Source organism: Tursiops truncatus, chromosome 8, assembly GCF_011762595.2.
Source record: "Tursiops truncatus isolate mTurTru1 chromosome 8, mTurTru1.mat.Y, whole genome shotgun sequence".
NCBI classification, from domain to species: domain Eukaryota; kingdom Metazoa; phylum Chordata; class Mammalia; order Artiodactyla; family Delphinidae; genus Tursiops; species Tursiops truncatus.
Window position 1 is genome coordinate 11,649,845 of NC_047041.1, and position 20,287 is coordinate 11,670,131.

Genomic DNA, 20,287 nt, shown 5'->3' on the forward strand with positions numbered 1-20,287 from the left:
GCTCACACTTGGAGCACCGGGCCAGGGCGGCCCGTTTTTCCCTCTCTGCAGATTCCACCAGACTCAACTTCCCCAAGAAGAAACACTAGCCCTCTGCTGTGTGGCATTAACCAGATAGCCAAACATCTTCTTCGCAGGCTCTCACTGGCATAACCAATAACTTGGCTTATTTTTGTCCTCTGTGAAATCAACCTCTGGTTATTCTCATCCTTACTCCATACATGGGACATGCACTCTTCAGATCTGAAACCAAAACACTGAAGCATCTTCTTCATTTAAAAAAGGGACACAAGCCGGAAAGACCACATGCTTTCAAACTTCTGTTCAACCTGGTTCTCTCTGGCCTCCAGGTGACGTTGCTTATCCTTAGCTCATAACAAGAAGGAACAAAAGGAAAGCATCAGCTTTATTTAGCTAGTTTTGAAGTATTCCAAGTAAGGAAATATTTTCCAGGACTCCACAGAAATGAGCTTCGGTTTATTGCGAACAGTAGTTCCCAGGCTTCTGGCTTTTGTAAACCAGTAAAATGGAGAAGAATTAGGCAGGCCAGGAGAAGACTGGTCGGCCACCTCTATCTTGCCAGGTAAGAACACTAATGCAAACAGCCACCGTGTCAGAGCGTGGCTGGCTGTTCTCTGGATCTCTGTCCCCGGCCTCCTGAGGACACAGCAGACTGTTGGCCCAGGCCTTACGACGGGGTGTGGCCTTACACGGCCCTGTTTTCTTTCCCTACCTGCAGGCTGCATTCAGTCCCAGAGGAGAGTGGGGCCACAGGACAGAAGGAGCCCGAGTCCCCGAGGAGAAGGCCCTCCACTTGTTTTGAACTTCTCATAATGGGGAGATGCATTCACACCACTGAGCTCCTGGGATTCACCTGTTACGCAGCCGCCCCCTTCAAAGCAACACAACCACCATCTAGAATCACCGCCGTGTTCCAAAGCAACACGACCACCATCTAGAATCACCGCCGTGTTCCAAAGCAACACGACCACCATCTAGAATCACCACCGTGTTCCAAAGAAAGGACATTTTAACACAGAAAACTGAGGAAAACGAAAGATAGACTCTCAGAATCAAGAACAGTTCTTTCTGATAGGTTCTGCTTTATGAAAAGCTAACTCCATTCCTCTTATTTTTCCTTTCACCCGTCACTGACGGACAGTTCAAGGGCTGGCATCTTGGCACACCTGAGGCAACCGTTTCACCCCCCCCCCTCCGTGTGGGAAGAGCCAACTGATGACCACACACAAAAATTCTGAGAGCTGGTGTCAACGTTCAGGACAAAACCCCCCCAAAAATCCGGAGCACAAGCAATGCCTGGGAGAAGCCTATTCCACCGGCCCCTTCAACCTCGGCTTGTCTCGGGCACAGAAGAAGGAACTCGAGCTTCTGGACCCCGAGGAGCCTCTGCACAGTCCACCTGCACGCTTCCCCACCCTCACCCTACCGCGCCCACCCCACCTCCCGGACTGATGCAAAGTACACACCTGAGCTGATGGGCCCTCAGAGCAGAAAACCCTCCCCTCCCCTCCCCTCCCCCCTCCCCCCTTCCTCCACAGCTGCTTTCTCCTTTCCCCTCCTCATCCCGCCCACTCCTTATAGTGCTCTCAGACTGTCTGAAGGGAGAAGGGAAACACCTGTGCCACCAACTTGGCTGACAGAATAACAAAAGAGCTAATCCTTAACTACATTGCTTTGGGTCTTAAGCACCTGCACCTAATTTGATCCAGGACCCAAGCTCTTTGGGGAAACAGGTGAAATGAGGCCTCTTTAAAGAAAAAGCCCCTGGATTTTTTTTTTTTTTTAGGAAAATATGTCATTCCAAAACATTCCTTCTCACTCCCAGAGAGGTAAGTCCAGGCAAGCATCGACAGAGACGTGCAAATAAAAAATAGAAATAAGCAAATTATTGAGCCCAGATGCTCGGGGGAAAGTAGCTAAGGGAATCGCCACCAGCTGCAGAGCCTTCCTCCAGCCCTCCCTCTCCCCCTCTCCTGCCAGCCCTCGCCTCTGGAAAGAATCTGGAAGCATCTATGGATCAGAAGCCCACCAGGCAAAGGTGCCCTGGGAACTCAGGCTAACAGCCTTCTCCCTCCAAAACATCCTCACCCTTAGAACCAGAGGGTAACAAATTGAGGATTTATGCAAATGTCAGTCGATAAAGGATTTGGAACCTGGAAGAATCACTAAGTTCATCCAGGGTCTGAGATTTAAAGCCCAGCAATGTTGCACTCAGGCAACCTCAGAACAGCCCCATGGGCAGGTTCACAATCAAGTAACGCTTGGAGCAGGTTACAAAGCCTACAGTGATCAGAGCGGGAACAAGGACTGAACACAACTTGCTAAAGTCTTTCTATTCAGAGGACGTGAGATTTATGGGGCCCCCTCAACCAATCCTAGGAGAGGTGAAGGGGTGAGAGCAGCACAAAGGAGGCATCCGAACATCCAGGGGCTTTTTTTACAAAGGAAGCCCAGAAGGCGAGCTTGGTGAAACACCTTTAAAAAAAAAAAAAAAGATTTTATTAGATGTCCCTTTCACTCCTAAAAGGGTAGCCCAGTGGGGAGAAAAAAAAAATCTCAGGCAAGGAACGGCTTGTCCAAGGGCCACCAGGCAACTCACACAACAGCTCAGCTCCTTCCCTTGGCGGGATGTCAGCGCGCGCCGCGCACCTCCTGGTCAGGGGGTAACTCCCTGGGGAGCTGCCTGCCTGGCTGAGGCTGACCCCCACTAAAGCCCAGGTGCCCACCCCCCCACAGCACAGTGCAGAGTCAGCTGTGGGAATCCACCACGCACCAGGCAGGCTGGCAAGCTGTCCGGTTGACTAAGGCAAAGACATCATCGCGCTCTCTGGCCTCACTTTCTGCCTCTGCATCTCCCCTTGGTCTCCATCCCCTCGTCCCCACCCCAGGAGAAAGGGAAGCTGTCAAAGCAGGCCCTCCATGGACAGGGACCAGGCAACCAGAGGTGCAAGAGTGGCCCCAGCGATCATAACACCTGCAGGTGCCAGTGCTGGGTCCCTGCACTTTGTGGGTGGTTTCCGGTTCGTTTGGGTCCTCTTCCATCACCAGGGATTTCCTCCTGGCTTCAGCCCCTAGCCTCCCCCATCACCAGCCCTCTGGCGCAGCTGCAGGCTTCCCGATTTCCGGATCACTCCTATCAGCCTTGCTCACTCGGGTCCCAAAGACCGCATGGAGAGGAGTGGGCACATACGGACCCAGAAGACACCAGTCTGGGAGGGAGTGAGAGCCATGGGAGGGTGGCTTTTCGACAACAACGTAACCTTGATGTGCAGTCAGCTGTAACTACAACCCCGGGGCGTGAACAACCTTCCCTCTCCGATCTCCAGCTCACAGGCCGTAGCTGGAGCTCGATAAATGAGCCACAATTCATCGGAGCTGTAATAAAGCAGCAGGGAGGGGGCCCAACGCCTCCCCCTCAGAAGGCAAACAGGAAAATCACATGCCACAGAAGTCTCTGCACAGAGAAACTGCCTCATAAACAACAAACAGCACCGGGGTCGCAGCTTCAGGCCTCTGCGAAGATCACAGGCAGATCGTTAAGAGTCAAGGTAGCCCCCCCACAAGCCACCCGGTTCAGGGGTCCCAAACCCAGCTAACAACCAGAGACCCCAGAGAGGCCCCACCCCAGTCCTACTGATTCAGAACCCTCTGACTGGGGCCCAGGAATCGGTATTTTTAAAGGACACGCCCCTGGTGTCTCTAATGTAGCTTATTTAGGGAACGATGAATCTAGTTCACTCCCTTCCTCCGGGCAGAACGTGAATGACAGTGGCTGGAAGACTCACTCTTTCTGTGAGGGTTTGTCTTTGGGTGTCCTGGGTAGCTGTTAAAACCCTATGATCTACTGACGTGTGCCACAACATGGAGGAGCCTCAAAAACACTACGTTAAGGGAAGGAAGCCAGACACGAAAGTCACATGTTATGTGATCCCACTTATACGAAATATCCAGAGCAGGTAAGTCCACAGAGACGGAAAGCAGGTTGCTGGTTGCCAGGGGCTGGGGGGAGGGGGGATAGAGAGTGACTGTCTAAAGGGTAAGAGGCGTTATTCTGGAGTGATGAAAATGGTTTGGGGGATTCCCTGGTGGCGCAGTGGTTGACAGTCCGCCTGCCGATGCAGGGGACACGTGTTCGTGCCCCAGTCCGGGAAGATCCCACATGCCGCGGAGCGGCTGGGCCCGTGAGCCATGGCCGCTGAGCCTGCGCGTCCGGAGCCTGTGCTCTGCAACGGGAGATGCCACAGCAGTGAGAGGCCTGTTTACTGCAAAAAAATTAAAAATTAAAAATTAAAAAAAAAAAAGAAAATGGTTTGGAACGGGATAGAGGTGGTGGTGGCAATAACATCGTGAATGTACTAAAGGCCACCGGATTGAATTGTTCCCTTTAAGTGAATTTCATCTCAATTTTTTTAAAAGCCTCTGTCTATAACCTGCAAAGAACCTTACACTTCTCAATTGCTGATGCAAATACCTAGGAGCTCCCACTCGTAAGAAATTCTTCTTTCCCCCACCTCGGTCCTTCATGCTACCAAAAGATGCAGCTCGGGTGAGTCATGGAGAAGGCAGGCTGAGGAGTGGGTCTCTGGTCAAAGCAATCCTTCAAAATGCTGTAAGCGGCATCTGCAAAGCCACAGCATCCCTGCGGGCCTGGTCCCTGGTCCCTGGTCCCTGGCTGGAGCAATGGCCATACGCTCAGGGCTAGCATCCACTTCGCAGTTCACAACAGTCATCACCTGGGTCCCCATCAACCCACACATTGTCTCAGTCTCCTGGCAGGCCCTGGCGTTCCAAAGAGGTTAAGTGTTTTGCTTCACTCTTCAGAGAGGGGCAAGAAGCTGCTGCCACCCAAGCTCCAAGCTCTGGGTTGTTAGAAATAGAAGGAAGACAAAGAAATTGCTTGTTGTGGAAGGTGGTGACTGCTTATACACTGAGGCCCACTAAGGGCTAGGTACCCTTTGGGGCTCTTTACTCACTTCTCACCTGTCAAGAGTACACAGAGCAGGGGGCTTCCCTGGTGGCGCAGTGGTTGAGAGTCCACCTGCCGATGCAGGGGACGCGGGTTCGTGCCCCGGTCTGGGAAGATCCCACATGCCACGGAGCGGCTGGGCCCGTGAGCCAGGGCCGCTGAGCCTGCGCGTCCGGAGCCTGTGCTCCACAACGGGAGAGGCCACAACAGTGAGAGGCCCGCATACCGCAAAAAAAAAAAAAAAAAAGAGTACACAGAGCACTTCTGGGGGAAATCAGCGGACAAGTCTGACAAGTAATAAGAAATTTACAATAAAACCCACCAAAATCTGTATAGTCATTGAGTCTTATTCAGAAGGATGGGGGCCCTTAATGCAAGGGGTCTCATGCCATCTCCATTCATTTCTTCTGCCATTACGTCTCTCAAATTGGTCAAACCCAAAGATCAGGATGTCCTAGACACCCACAGCCTGTGGTCCTCACCACTCCTTCTTTCCAGAACACAGGATGAGAAGGACAAATAAGGCAGCCTGGTTCATTCCACTGCCTCACTAGCAATGAAATACAAGGAAGCATTTTTAAAATTCTACAGTGAAGTATAAAACGAATATCCTGTCCTGCAGCTGCAAGGACAGACGCAGCTGCTAAATCCTCGGAACTGCAGGATGGACCTGAGGAAACCAAAGACAGACACGCAAGGTCCAAGCATAACAAGGTTTCTCAGACCATCTGTTTGCACGACCTAAATGCTGGTTATGCAAATCGCCCCTCCATGTCCCCTTTTGAGACTGTGTTCCCACTATATTTAGTAAGCTCATTTCCCTCCCTGGACTCTCCACCTCCAAAGGAGAGCTGAAATCTAGTTTAAGAGCTCCCTGCAGAGAGGCCCTGTCCTGGCCTCTCCACTCATCTCACTGATGCTTCACCCAGAGAATTCGTTAACTACTTCTCTGATCAATGCAGGCTGCCCATTTCACAGACAAGGAAACAAAGGGAGAAAGGCCTCAGACTAAAAAACTTAGCATTTCACTATAATCTGCTTAACTAGAGTAATGAGCTCTCTTTAGATTTATCTATATGCCTCTTCCTGACTTACAGCATCAGCTCGGGGAGACTTTAGTTCTGATTAATCTTCGGCAAGTAGGATCCACCTCTACCTGCCACTCCCTCCTGGTGAAACCCACTTTGTCATTTAGCAAATAGCCCGCTCTGCTGCTCTGGGAGGGCTCCCTATAAAAAAAAAAAACTGTGAAAAATCTCTTTGTCATGAAAATAATCACCCCTTAATTCACCAGTTGGCAAGTAAGAAAAAGAAGAAACTATCTGGGCCAGAAGGAACCTCAGGGAACAGCTAAACCACCTTCCACACCTTGCAGATGGGGTTAAACCCAAAGAAAGATCTAGAGGTGGGGTTTCCATCTGCCTTAAAACCCAGGACCGCAGAGTGGGGCACACAGCACTGAGAGTACAGCAAGCCCCTCACCGGTGTTTACGGGCTGCTGGACACACTGAACCAGGACTAGCCTTAAATCAGGATTCACCTGTGTAGGACGGTTCCGGAACATCCACTTTCCCTGACCCTCCACTTTGGCTCTGCAGCTCCACCATAAATAGCCCCCCACCTCATTCATTCAGTAGAGATTTACTGAGCACTTACTACCTACCAGGTGCTCTACTAGGTGTTAAAAAAACAGCAGACTTCTAGGTCCTGCCTCATGACTCTTAAATCAGTAGGGGAAACAAACGTTAAACAATTAATTTCATGAATAATACTTACAGATGTTAAATGTGGGAGCCGGGGGGGGGGGGCATAACCAAGTGCAGGGCTGCACTGAAGACAAGACCCCCAGTGGGTACCACAAGGATGAAGAGGGAGGAGTCCAGGGCAAAAGGGATGGAGAACAGAAAAGACAGATGCAGAGGAAGAACAGAGCGAAATCCAGGAACGGGCAGGGACCTGGAACTTGACAAATTTGAAAAGTTAAAAGTGAACTGGTGTAGCCAGGAGAGCCAAGGAAAGGGTGGCATTATATGCGCTCTCTAGGTTTGGAAGGCGGAACAAAAGAGATCACAGCCATCGGACCCCTGGCTGAAAGCAAGGCTTTCACTGGAATATTTAGAAGAGGGAAAGGTGCCACCGTAAATCTGAGACAAGTCAGAGGCTTGGGTTTGAGTCCTGGTCTCGCCGACTGATGGGCTGCGCAACTTGGGGGACATCCCTTCGCCTTTTGGAGCCTCAAGATACTCATCTGTGACCTGAGAAGAATAATAAGGCTTCCCTGAAGATGTGTGACACCACAGAGCCAGTGGAAAGTTCTGCTCGAACCATCACCACCCTATGAGCAACAGCCACACAATTCAGGGTCTTGCCAACCAGAATGGCAGCAACATCCCAGCTGCCCACCAGCCTGGCCACAGAAGGTGCCCTGGATACTTCTGCTTTATTAACAAAGGAGGGAAAATTCACTGTGTTGACATGTACTGGAAAAGCTCTGCAGGGGGAAAGTTATTCTTTGGCAAAGTGGATTTCTTAGGGATGTCAAAAGGGGAGAGACAAAATTATTACAGAATAAAAATATGTGCCGGGATTTTTTTCATGTATGGATGCCTCTTATTAAGATTTAGTCTTTAATAGTGATCCTGGCAACTAGTCCTCCCTAGAAAACAAATAAAGACTTCCTTTCATATTGCTAAAAAAAAATTTTTAAATAAATAAATAAGGCTCACCTTCAAATCAAAAGAGATCTTATCCATGAATATATTTCATAAACTTCAAAATGCTAAAACGTTATCTCCTCTTGTTACTGGTATGGTCTTTATACCAAAATAAACCATATTCTTCACAAAATGGCAGCATATCAACAACTACCATGAGCAGCATCAGGGTTGGAACACTGAGGCCTGAGAGCAGGAAGTAACAACATACATAAACTGGTGAAACACTGTACGTCCGGGTCAAGCTCAGAAGCCAGTCGTGGAGACTTCCCTAGTGGCGCAGTGGTTAAGAATCTGCCTGCCAATGCAGGGGACATGGGTCTGAGCCCTGGTCCAGTAAGATCCCACATGCCATGGAGCAAGTAAGCCTGTGCGCCACCGCTACTGAGCCCGTGCTCTAGAGCCCGCGAGCCACAACTACTAAGGCCGTGTGCCACAACTATGGAGCCTGTGTGCCACAACTACTGAACCTGCGCTCTAGAGCCCGTGAGCCACAACTACTGAGACCGTGTGCCACAACTACTGAGCCTGCACTTTAGAGCCCGTGCTGCACAACAAGAGAAGACACCGCAATGAGAAGCCCACACACTGCAACGAAGAGTAGCCCCCGCTCGCCGCAACTAGAGAAAGCCCGTGTGCAGCAACGAAGACCCAAGGCAGCCAAAAATAAATAAATTAATAAATTTATTTTAAAAAAAGAAGACAGTTGTGGCCAAGCCCTGCGCTCAGGCAGCCTTCCCCTCACTCCACAACCAAGATTCGAAACCTGGGGAAACCCAAGCTCTGGTTCCCAAGGCTCCAACGAACCATCCAACGCAGAGGTGGCACTGATTTCTAGCATCTCCCTCGCCCCAAGGGGAAAATATTTACATGACATCCCAGAACCAAATGCCTCGAGACCTCACCTTACCAGTGGTTTAAACACAACAGCAAGGTCAACCTTTCAGTCCTGTGAGATGCCTCTGCTACCAGGAGGGCAGAAGCCCCTCGGGCCCCACCCCCACGCAGCTTAACTCCCCAACCCTGTGATGACAGCCTTTCTCCTCCATCCAGCTCTCCACATCCACTCCCGAATTCTTCCCCTCTCCAGGTCCGAGGCTTGTTTCTGCAGGAACCCCTGCATCACCTCCACAGCAGCACATCTCGCCCAGTCCAGCAAACTACGTGCACAGTTAACTGCAGGATTTTTTTTTAAAGAACTATTCAGAGAACTTCAGGGAACTAAATATATACAGATGAGGTAAGTTATAGGTACACAGTCTCATGTTACCCAATTAATGGACCACAGCTTTAAAACATTTCAAGTCTCTTCCAAACCCTCCAACAGCCTCACAGGCCCCACCCACCCACCTCTGTCCGCTGTCCCCACTCCCTGCCATGGGCAGCTTCCTCTGCTGGGACCCTGGGGCAGGTCTTCTCCCCAGGCCCCTGGCATAGACCCACATGGAAACGTCTTGCCTGTATCCTCTGGGCTAACAGAGAAATAAAGTCCTTTACTATCTGGGCCCCTCCCCCATACATGGCTCTTCTCAGATGTACCCACACCAGGCTCCCCAGAGACAGTCCCTAAACTGGCTTTTACTCCAGGGTTATTTTTAACCCCGGCCCTCCAAGCTCCATCAGATTATACCAGCTTCTCCCAATTTCTTCTGGACACAGAGGTTTCCTAAGAGTGAAGAATTTCACCCTGACACTATTCAGCTCCCCAGACCATCAAAGTAGACTGGATCTCACCTCAGTCCCAGCTAACACATTAAAATCTCCATTCACGACCCACCCACTGGCTCAAACCCTCATTTATTTATGGAAGAATCAACCCAGCCATCTTCCCCCCTTCAATCCAGTTATTTGGAGGCAGAGGGTTTCTATTCAACAGGCTATTCTCTTTTCTACATAAAAGATGCAGTATTGGTTAAAAAACAAAAACAAAGGGAGGGGGAGGGAGATAATAAACCACTCGTTGGTCCCTACACGGCACAAAACACGAATATAAGATAACAAGTACATCTTTTTATTGCCCTTGTCTGCCACTCCAATTTGGGACGTAATCACATCAGCCTGCCTTTCTGAGAATTTGTAGTGGTGTTTTTAATCTAATTCAGGGGACTGGAGATAAATCATGGTGAAGGGTCCCAATTTGCCGAGCCGAGCGCCTGCAGCTGCAGCGGCGGGCGGGGTTAGAGGGCCGGCGGGAGGCGGGGGTCCCAGGCGGTGATGAAGACCACACGCCCACGCCCACGCCCACACTGTTTGTCTTCACGCCAGCCTGCAGGGCTGCAGGGACGGAAGACAGACCTGGCTGCGTTGAGGGAAGACAAGGTGAGCCCAGGAAGCGGAGGGCGGGGGTGGGGAGGCGGCCCCCACGTTAAGGCACCAGGTACAGCTTTCTCGGCTAAACAGATGCGCAGGGTCTGCACACCGTCCGGGCCGCGTGGGCTGTCTGGGCAAAGCCACATCAAAAGTGAAGGCACACAGGTCAGCCTTCAGTGCCCAGGTCCCTGATGGGAGGAGACAGCTGTGCAGAGGCAGCTGCTAAGATGAACAGGGCACCCACGGCACCCTCTACCACACCCCCTGATGCAGCCCTACCCGGGAAAGAAAGGCCAGGGTCTTCCCCACACTCAACCTGGCAGCCAGCAGCCCTCAACTCTCGCTTTCCCTCCCCTGTTTGTGGTGGAAACAAAGACAGGCCTTGCTGTGGCTACAAGCTTCTCCCCCGGGTGAAGCACCAGTTGCCACCACTGGGAAAGGGAACTTCACACAACCGCTTAAAGCTATGCTGTCCAAGGGCCACGTGGGGCCGTTTAAACTTAAATTTAACTCGATGAAAGTTCAACGAAAGGAAAATAAATTCAATTCTTCGGTCATACCAGCCACATGTCAAGCCTCAACTGCCACAGATGGCTAGTGGACACCCTGGCCAGCACAGATCCAGAATATTTCCGTCATGGCGGGAAGATCCGTTGAAGAGAAGACCTGACACGAGGTCAGGAAGATAAACCCTTCCAGCTCCTGGCCAGAAGCGGTGACACGACCATGGATGTTACCATGATTATTAACAATTACGCAGTGGAAAACAGAATTTTGTAATTATTTTTAACTCCCTGTTGTGTTCAGGGCTACAAAAGTCATGTGACTTATGAAGTCCTATTTTTATGGAACCCAGCCCAAAACGCTCAGAGCATTCCTCATGTTACAATAAAAAGCTGAGGGTCTCACAATAACACGGGAGGAAATCCAAATCTTGATCTTAATCAGCAGTCCGCCCACCTTCTGATTTACAGCATCATCAGCCACTGGGATGCTAGAAGGCTGCCCGTGCCACTACTTCGAAGACCCAAGGTTCACAGGTCGATAAACCAGTCAATTAGGTCGAAATTAACTGCAGCTCATTTTAAACTGAGGGAAGTTGATTTCTGCATTTACACGGCTGGACTGAATATGCCACGTGCCAAGAGATTCTGGCATACCTAGGGAATGCACAGGAAGGTTCTGTGCTCCACAAAGATGCCTCAGCCCTGCAGCCCAGACCACTTCTGCTGAAATACTAATGAAATATGCAAACGAAAATGCAGTGAGCTCTCCTTTACGTTCCATCACACCTGAACCTAAAAAAAATGGAGGAAAGGTTACTATAATACCTCGTTTTAATATATTTCTACGTGGTCAACTCTCAAATTATCTACATCTGAATTATTATCAAAAATTCTAAACTCCAAACTGGCTTTCCCTAACACATGTATGCCGGTCATTTTGTATATCAGCTGCTCAAAGAATGCAAACTCATTTTAATATTCACCTAAGCAAAATTTAATCAGGAAGGTAAACTGATCCTTAAAAAAAAAAAACACTAAATAAATACATAGCAAAGGCAAATAGGTTATTCTTTGGGTTACCTGCTCTCCAGGTTATCTGCATGCTCCTGTGTCTGTCCATTACAGGGGACAGTACAAGGCTTGTCTCCATCCATCCTTGGCCCTCGGATTAAACAATGACACTACCAAGATGGCTGTCATCTCTAAGGAGGAACAGCCCAAAATACGACAATGAAATGTTCCTACAGCATCCATTTTTTTGCTTTGGGATGTTCACTGCTGTTAGAATCTGCCTCCTGGATCCCAGGTCTCAAAGCAGTTTATTAAGCATACTATTGACTCCACTTTCCAGAATCTAAAGAAAACATTTTCTAAAAGAACATGAGTTAAAGTCAAGATCCATGATCTCAGTATTCTGATGTTCTCACAAACCTGGGCGCTACATCTCTAGGGAACTGCCCTCCAGCACCTTTCCAAGTGACAAGAGGGCTACGTAATGCTGCTCTCCTGGCCCTGGCTGGCCGGAATCCTTGAAGTGGACTGGTATTTCCCACCCTGGCCTGGAGGAAAAGTAACAATCTATTTTATACTATGACACTTCAGGTAGCTCCCTTCCCATTGACAGTAATTATGCCATAAATATATTTTGGAGCTGATGTCATTATTCATGATATCAGGGGCTGGGGATAATAGAAAGCCGCTGATATTTCAAGTTTGAAATTTTATGTCCATATATGTTACATATGTGTAGAATGTTTTTGGAAGGACGTACAAAAATCTGATGACCGTGGACACTGGGTGAATGGGGTCACGTAAGGGAGAGAAATTTACTTCTCACTACATACTCTTCTGTTCAAATATTGTTTTGCAAATATGCATTACCTACTGAAAGCTAAATAAAGGGGACTGGATGGCTTTACATTTCATCCCTTTCATTCCCCATCTCCTCACTCCTGTTCCCTGTCCATTTTCCTCCCATCCCTTCCACCTCTCAAAGCCTCCACCTGCCACGCCCCAAGACAGGCAAGCTATTAAACAGTGGCCAGACACCGAGCCAAGAACTGTGCCCAAGAAGAGATGCCAAGTGAGATCAGGAAGTCTTTCAAGGTCACACCCATGATCGAGCCAACCCCAAACGCCAAGGAACCCTTCGCCTCTGCAGAAGAAGCCAACTTGAAACCGCAAATGCTTTGCCTTCTCATCTTTTGGAAGCATACAGGTCAAACATCCTAACTTCAGAATCAACCAGCCAATTCTTTCCCAAGCAAGTGTATCATACAAGAATCTACCCCAAAGAGATCTAAAGCTACACAGTCTTCCACCCCCAAAGGAGGCTCTTTGTCTCAGGGCCTTGTGCTGTAACAGACACTTTATTTTCAGTCTCAAATCAGGACACTGAATACTCCCTGGACTCTAAAAAGCAGGAATTATGAAGAGAGAGCTCATTGGAAGGAAAATAAACCTGTAAATCCTGTTAGGCTTTGCGCTTCATTCCAAAGGATTTTTCCCCAAAACAATACCATTAGCAATACCATGAGAGCCCTAAAAGGGAGCCTTCTGTACGATAGAATCCCAGCTCTTCATTCAAAATAAACCCCAAAATAGCACAGGAAAATCAGGGCTCCCAGACCCACATCCTGAGCCAACTCACTTCCACTCTCCACTGTGGGTTCACGACAGTCCTCCTTATAAATACCTTTCCTGTAACTTGGATGTGCATCCTACCCTCTAGGCCTTTCTCTTTCCAGGTGGGCAGCTGGTCCACAAATATTCATTAAGGGCCTCCCGAGTGCCAGGGACACAGAGGAGAGCCTTGATCCATGCCCTCAAGGAGCAAACAGGGAGATGAAACAGTTAAACAAGCAATGAGAACACCAGGCAGTCAGTGCTGTTACCAAGCTCAAAAGAACTCTTCCCACCAGAGCCTGGGAATACTAAGAGGTACTCCTTGGATGCTGAAAAATGGAAGAGGGGTTTTGCAAGCAAAGAAAGAAACGGGGAAGGACCATTTGAGGCAGAGGGAAAAGCAGGTGGCACAGAGGCACGGAGCTGACATAAAATCAGGAGGAAATCCAGTGTGACAAGAATGCTGGAATCCCCCTTCTTGGGTCTGGCCTGTTTTAGAAGGGACACAACTAAGCCTAGTTTACTCCATAGGTTAGCAAAGCCAGAGAAAAAGAACTGACACTGACTGCAACACAGGGCTCTTTCTCAGATGCAAAAGCCCTCCTGCTCCCCTCCCTGGAGCTGGTGGCCTGAACATCACCCCTGGGGCTTCTTCCGTCAGGCAGTTTCTGCTTCCAGCCCTAATCTGTGCTGCCAGGCATCCTCTTAACCTCACTCAAAGGTCAGAGAGCGAGAAGCTGCAGAGTGTCTCAGCCCACTGACCCTTTATCACTCCATCTCCCATGCCCTCCCATATCAAACAACCCACTCACACCCCACTGAAGAGTTGCGGCTGGTGAATCACGTCCATGTTTCCTTGTCCCTGTCTGGTACATTTCCATGCCTGTATATTTGCATCTGCTTTATCTCCTCCTTAAATTCTAAGCTTTCTGAAAGCAGGGATGAAAACTCTCCCCACCCCCTCACCTGCACCCCCATCCCTATATAGAATCACACTGAATTCAAGTGACACTATGGAAAAACATGGCAAGTCCTTACATTTCAAAGTTAAAGGGCAGAGATTGGGGGGAGTATAACATGGGAATTGGCTTAGGGCTAGAAGCAGAATGGCCATCTAATTTATAGTCTGCATCCTGACACTTTTTTGAGTGAACACAGCACTTTTCATAACCATCAGGGATAACGTAAAAACCAGGTCTGTCCCAGGGAAAACAGAGGCAAATGGGCATCTTTGCTAGAAAGATTGTTCCAAATAGCTGGGCACCCCTCCAGAGGGACACGCCAAACCCCTTCAGTTACTGATTCCTGTGCTTGCAGTCTAAAGGGTCTGCACCAGACAGTGTTTGTAGCAGAAAGCCCAGGACCGGGAAGTCCTTCCTTCTATCTAACTCAAATCCTTACAGATTCAAGTTAATCCCAGTTTTATTAGCTTCAGGGCAGCCAAGAACAATGGCACAGGGGGGAGGCCTCGGAGAAGAAAAAACACTGCTCTGGGTCCTCACCCTTGGTAGGAATTCCTCATTATGAGTCCGAGGGGTAGTTCTCCAACCTTCCACTGAACCAAACTCAATCTGGCTCAGAAATATAAAAGCCAAGCGTTTTTTAGTCACTCCCAAGAAGAACACAGTTCATCTTTAACTGGCCCCAAAACCCCAGGAGCTTTCACAAACCAAACCCAAGGAAGAAATGGCACCTGTGTGCATATTTTTGCGACCAGGAAGCCCTTCCCGCAGCCCAAACTATAGATGTTAGGGACCTGAGCTCCGGAAGGGATCGTCTCCTGCGGCTCTCCACTCCCAGCCCCCAGAAAGCTGACTCAAGCCCACAGCAGAGCTGGGCTGATGGGGAAGGCTCAAGGAACAAGGGAGCCTCTCTTTCTCCCTCCCCCATCCTCCATCAGGACGCTGGCATCCCTGTGGGGAGCAAGGACCTTGCTGACTTCTTTCAACAATACAAAAAAGAAGTTTCAGATGGGGGTGGGGAAGGGAACAAGGATCTGGACCCACGAGGGAGCCAAACAGGCAGGCTCCTGCAGCCCATGCCCACCAGCAGTTATATGCCCACTGGCACACGCTCTTGCCCAGGAGCTGATGGTGGATGGAAGGCAAATGCTCCCATCCTCTCACCTCCATCCCTATCCCCTCTCTTACCAATACATTTTACTTTAGAAAAAAGTTATTTAAGAAGCACCATATAAAGAGAGGGCGACTATTTGATCACTCGAAGGTCACTGAGACAATGCAGACAAAAACTAAAGAGCAGGCAACCCTGCCCCATGTGACCCTGGGCTGGTCACTTCACCTTTCCCAGCTCTGGCGGCTTCATCAACAAAATGGCACAATAGGGGAGATGGTTTATAAGGGTTGAAGGGTCCAAGGGTTGAACATTTAACTCTGTATATTTCTTGAAGAAACGGCTCAAGGAAAATCAGTGAAGAGATGCAGAATTCAGACTAATCCTTTAATTTCTACTTTGAAGGGAATATTTTGACTCTAGAAATCGTGTAATTGACCACCTCCACTGGTCCCACTTTTTCTCCCCCCCCCGACCTTCCAGTTTTGCTGATGTCAGTCTCAACCATAGGACTGCGAGTCTCATGAGGCAGTAACACGGACAAATTAATTTTGCCAGCGCTGATACTAACCCACAAACTCGGTTTGTAATTGCCAGAAGTAAGTCCTGCCATAAAAATGAAATTCATGTTCCTTATGATCTAATTAAATCCATTGCCTAGATAGAAATAAATCACTTACTGAATAATAATGCCCACCAAATTATTGCAGTCTTTCAAATTCCCAAGTGTCATGAGGGATATTCCTGTCCAAAATAAAAAAAATTCAGCCCACACACACACACACACACACACACACACACACACACACACACTCACAGACACCCCTCTTGCTTGGACTATACCCAGAGAGTAAGCTTTCAGGTTTGCCCACCTTAATTGTGGTTAAAAACGGTAAGTGTGGAAACCCCCTCCTCTGACGGTTCTGGGTAAATGTACTGCATCTGCAGGGTGCTCGCCTCGGCTGCTAACTGATGATACACGAAAGAAAGCCCGTTTTTTATCCACACGTAAAATGAAGCTGCACCCCTCTGATACCTGCCGGAAACTCCACCGGTGAGCACACACCCTGGGGAAACAGGCAGTGCACCCCGCGAGTGCCCTGGAATCCGTTTGCTAAAATCGACAGGAAGAAGGAAAGATCAAGGCGATTCAAGTGCTGACGGTTGTACTCCTATGTGAGGAGGGGAAAAAAACAAACGCCAGCCGGGAAGTCCCCAGCGGTGCCTGCACCTGGGAGGCGACAACCAAGGATGGATGCGGGGGTGAGGCGGCGCAGGGAGAGGAGAGAGCCGGGGGAAGGCGGGGGCCGACCGCTCACCTGTCCGTACACCTGGATAGGCTCGGGCTGCAGGGCAGCGCTCCGTCTCCTCCGGAGCGGCTTCTCGTCCGCCCTCCGGGGCGCCCCGCGCGCCCCACGACGCAGCTCGAGCGGGTCGCCCCGCACCACGAGGAAGCCCCGATCCTGGGGCCCAGGCGCGCGGCCGCCGGGCAGCGTCGGCGGCCAGACCTCGCCGAGAGCCCCGGGCGGCAGCAGCGCTATCAGGGTGAAGAGGAAGGGGAGTCGCGACTCCCTCCTGCTGCTCCGTGTCGCCATGTTCGGGCGAACGCGACCGCAGGTGGCGCCGCCGCCAGGAGAGAATGTGCAGCGCGAGGCCGGGACGCCGGCCGGCCGGGGCCGCGCGCGCCGCTCCCGGGGCTCCAGGCCGCCCTGCTGCGCCCGCCGCCGCCGGGCCCCGCTCTGCTCGGCGCGGCCCCGTCACGTGGGAGGCTCGCCGCCGCGGCCCCTTCGCGCACTTTCTCCGCTGCGGCCCCTCCTCCGCGAGGGGATGGGGAAGTCAAGGCAGCGGGCGCGCGGCCCGGTCCCCTGGCAGGCGCTACTCGTCGCCCGTGCGCCCTGCGGCAACCAGGAGTCGCGTGGGGCTCGCCCGTCCTCCCTGGAGTTCTCGCCTCCTCTACCGGGTCGCGTCGAGGTCGTCCTCAACCGCGGCCGGTCTCCTCTCCCGACTGCACAGCCTCCTGTCCCGCCACACGACCACCTCGCCCGCCCCCTGTCGCATCCCCACCTCCGGGGGAGCGCGGACAGCCAGAGAAAATTAGCTTCGAGGACGCGGCGGGCACGTTAGAGTCCAGATGAACCCGCCCCCGTGGTGCAACTCACACAGTTTCAATAACTCTGGGCACCAAAACTACCCTTGATCGAGCTAAACTGCCCCTGCCCGGAGCACAGTAAATATACATCCGGCACAGAGGCACTAAAAGCAAGGGCACGTCCGACAAGGGACTCGCCACACCTCAACAATCACACAGTCATACAATGGTTCCTTGCACACAGAACACCCGCGCGGGACGCATGGCCCCAGCACAGTGGCTTACCTGTGACCCCCTCCTGGGTGAACGAACACTGAGCCACCCTACCTCACCCCCAAAACGGGCACACACACCAATCCCTTCAGCCCACAGCCAACCCTGCTTGCTGCAAGTCCCCTTCCCAAGGGGGTAAAGCTTGCCACTGGGGGCAGACACTCAAAGAGTGGGGAGGACGCACTTTAAATCAACCCTACATGCAGCTGGAAGATCCAGACCTTCTTTGAAACACAAGGAGATAAAACTGCTGTTGGAACTGCAGAGGCAAACCTAAGGTCAATCTTTTCCTGCAGGCTTGTGGGAGCAGCCAAGGCCTGTCCTCTGTTTCATTTTATGTTTCACTGTGCTCTGGACTCAAACCCTGGTTTTTTTTCCTTTGGTGTTTTTTTTTTTTTTTTTTTTCTGTACGCGGGCCTGTCACTGTTGTGGCCTCTCCCGCTGCGGAGCACAGGCTCCGGATGCGCAGGCTCAGCGGCCATGGCTCACGGGCCCAGCCGCTCCGCGGCATGTGGGATCTTCCCGAACCGGGGCACGAACCCGTATCCCCTGCATCGGCAGGCAGACTCTCAACCACTGCGCCACCAGGGAAGCCCAAAACCCTGGTTTTTGATAAGACAGAGGAAGCAGGGCTGAAGGAGAGACTACTTCTAGAGTTGCATGCAAGCCCTCGGTTTACAGGGAGGAGGGGATGATCACTTCAGTGCCCCCAAATGCTCCTCGTCCTACCCCTGCCCTCTAGGACTCTCCAGTTAGCTTAGCAGACCCCCTTCCGCTACCTAGCTCCACCCCTGGTGACAACCTGACAAAGGAAAGACAGCCTTTCCTTGCCTCCCTAAATCCAGTCTTCTACCACTCTCGCATACCCCATGCCAGACTTGCTGGGGACCTGGCGTCGCGTTCTGCAGTCCCCTACCTCCTCGCAGCCCTGCTTTTCTCCCCCAGCTTTTCTGTCCATCTCACCAAAATCATAGAACCACCCAGTTCTCCCCACTAGGCAAATCACTTATCCTCTGGGAAAGCCACTGGGCCACTGCCAGCTCTCCCCATCTGGACCAGCACTGCCTTGTGAGCATCACCTTACCAGGTGTGGACCACCCTGTGGCCTCCCCAGACCAGCAGTAAAGGCACATGGACCCCTATTTAACCCCCCAAGGGAAAATGAGGGGAACATGGCTAGAGTCAGAACACCCAGCAGATGGTTCAATTATTGTTTATTTCAACACATATTTAATGAGAACCTTTTCTACAAGAGTGACTGTCAGAGTCCCAGCAGAAAACACGTGTCCCCTAAGTGTGGATTTGAAGATAGGGAGCTGCTTTTCCCACACAGACTGCTGGCTTGAGGTTCAGACGGCAATTTGCAGGGAAGGATTAGTAGGGCAGGACCAGCTACTTGCTGATTTTGATTTTGATTTGCACCGTGGATACTGGAGAACTGGCAAGAATGCTTAAACATGGTTAATTGACTCCTTGAAAGCCCTCCTCTGTAATCATTATCCAACTTCCAAGCTGTTCTAAGGTGGATAATCAGCAAACCCTGAGACTGTGTGAGCCTCATACCCAAACAATCTCTCCGAGCTTCAGTTTTCTCATCTGCAAAATAAGGATCTTAATTCCTGCCTATTGCACGGAACTGCTGAGAGAATCAGAGGAGATAATGTATGTAAAATCAAATTACCATATGCAAATTGTGAAGGCCCCAGACAGAAGTATTGTACACGGGTGGCATTAGAGACCTGGATTCTAGTCCTGCTCTGTAACTAGTTACTGTGTGATTTTTGCCCTTGATCGTCTGGTCTCTCTGGGCCTTGGTTTCTTCCTATGTGAAATAAAAAGAGACTTTGCAGCCCTGACCGTTCCCCACCCCTTCAGGACCCCCGCCTGGGCATGAGATGGGAGCAGGCACAGGTCACGGCTGAATTGTGCAATTGACAAGGATGTTCCTCCTACCTTCAAAACCGGATCTGGGTTGTAAACAAGCCGCCACTTCCTCCGTGTCAATGTTGGGGTGGGCAGGTAGATGGAGAGAAGGCAGGATCCCCATCCCCCTCCACCCCCACTTGCATGGCCTTGTTCTTCACGCTGCCCAGCATCAGGAGGAAAACCAAGATGCATGGGAATTTTACACTAGACTTATAACTGTGTAAAAAAATGTCTTGAGCCTAGGGTCAGACTTTGCCCTCCTCTGTCCTTCTGCCCCATCTAAGACATCCTGAGCTAAAGCTAGAGATGGAGCTAAGGAAAAACCACCCAGAGGTTACCAGTGTCCCACATTTTTATCCACATGGAGTCACAATTAAAATAGCAACAAGGACAGTCACAGAGAAGGCAGAAAAAGACTCCCAAAAGCCTAACTGGACTTCTTTCTGTTCTCTCTCTCTCCCCTCCTGGCCTCCCCTAATGCTGGCATCTGTCTGCTCACCCTCCCTCCCTGTCCAGCCCCTGGCCTGGCCAAACTCTATGCATCCATCAGGTTCCAAGAGACCTCCCTCTGCACCTAGCCTAGGTTCCACCAACTTCCTCTAACGCCCTAGGTCGCCTGCAGTCTTTGATACTTTCTCTCTGGTCACATTACTTATTCATTTTCCTCTTAAACTACAAGCAGCAAGAGGGCAAAACTGGGCTCAACTCGCCCAAAGTCTGTGCGCCCATTGCTCAGCATGATCCTGGCACACAGTGGGTACCCAGTGACATTTATGGGACGTCT

At 50.7% G+C, this 20,287-nt stretch overlaps 1 protein-coding gene across 1 annotated transcript in view; it reads right to left on the bottom strand.

The window, feature by feature from the left end:
* The window catches only part of SORL1 (sortilin related receptor 1), a 160,545-nt gene extending 143,667 nt beyond the window's left edge, over positions 1–16,878 (bottom strand). The window contains exon 1 of the mRNA XM_033861888.2: positions 16,535–16,878. Within this exon, the coding sequence (XP_033717779.1) occupies positions 16,535–16,810 (276 nt within the window). The 5' untranslated portion in view covers positions 16,811–16,878. The remainder of the gene's footprint in view (positions 1–16,534) is intronic.
* Between the last annotated feature and the right edge of the window lie 3,409 nt (positions 16,879–20,287).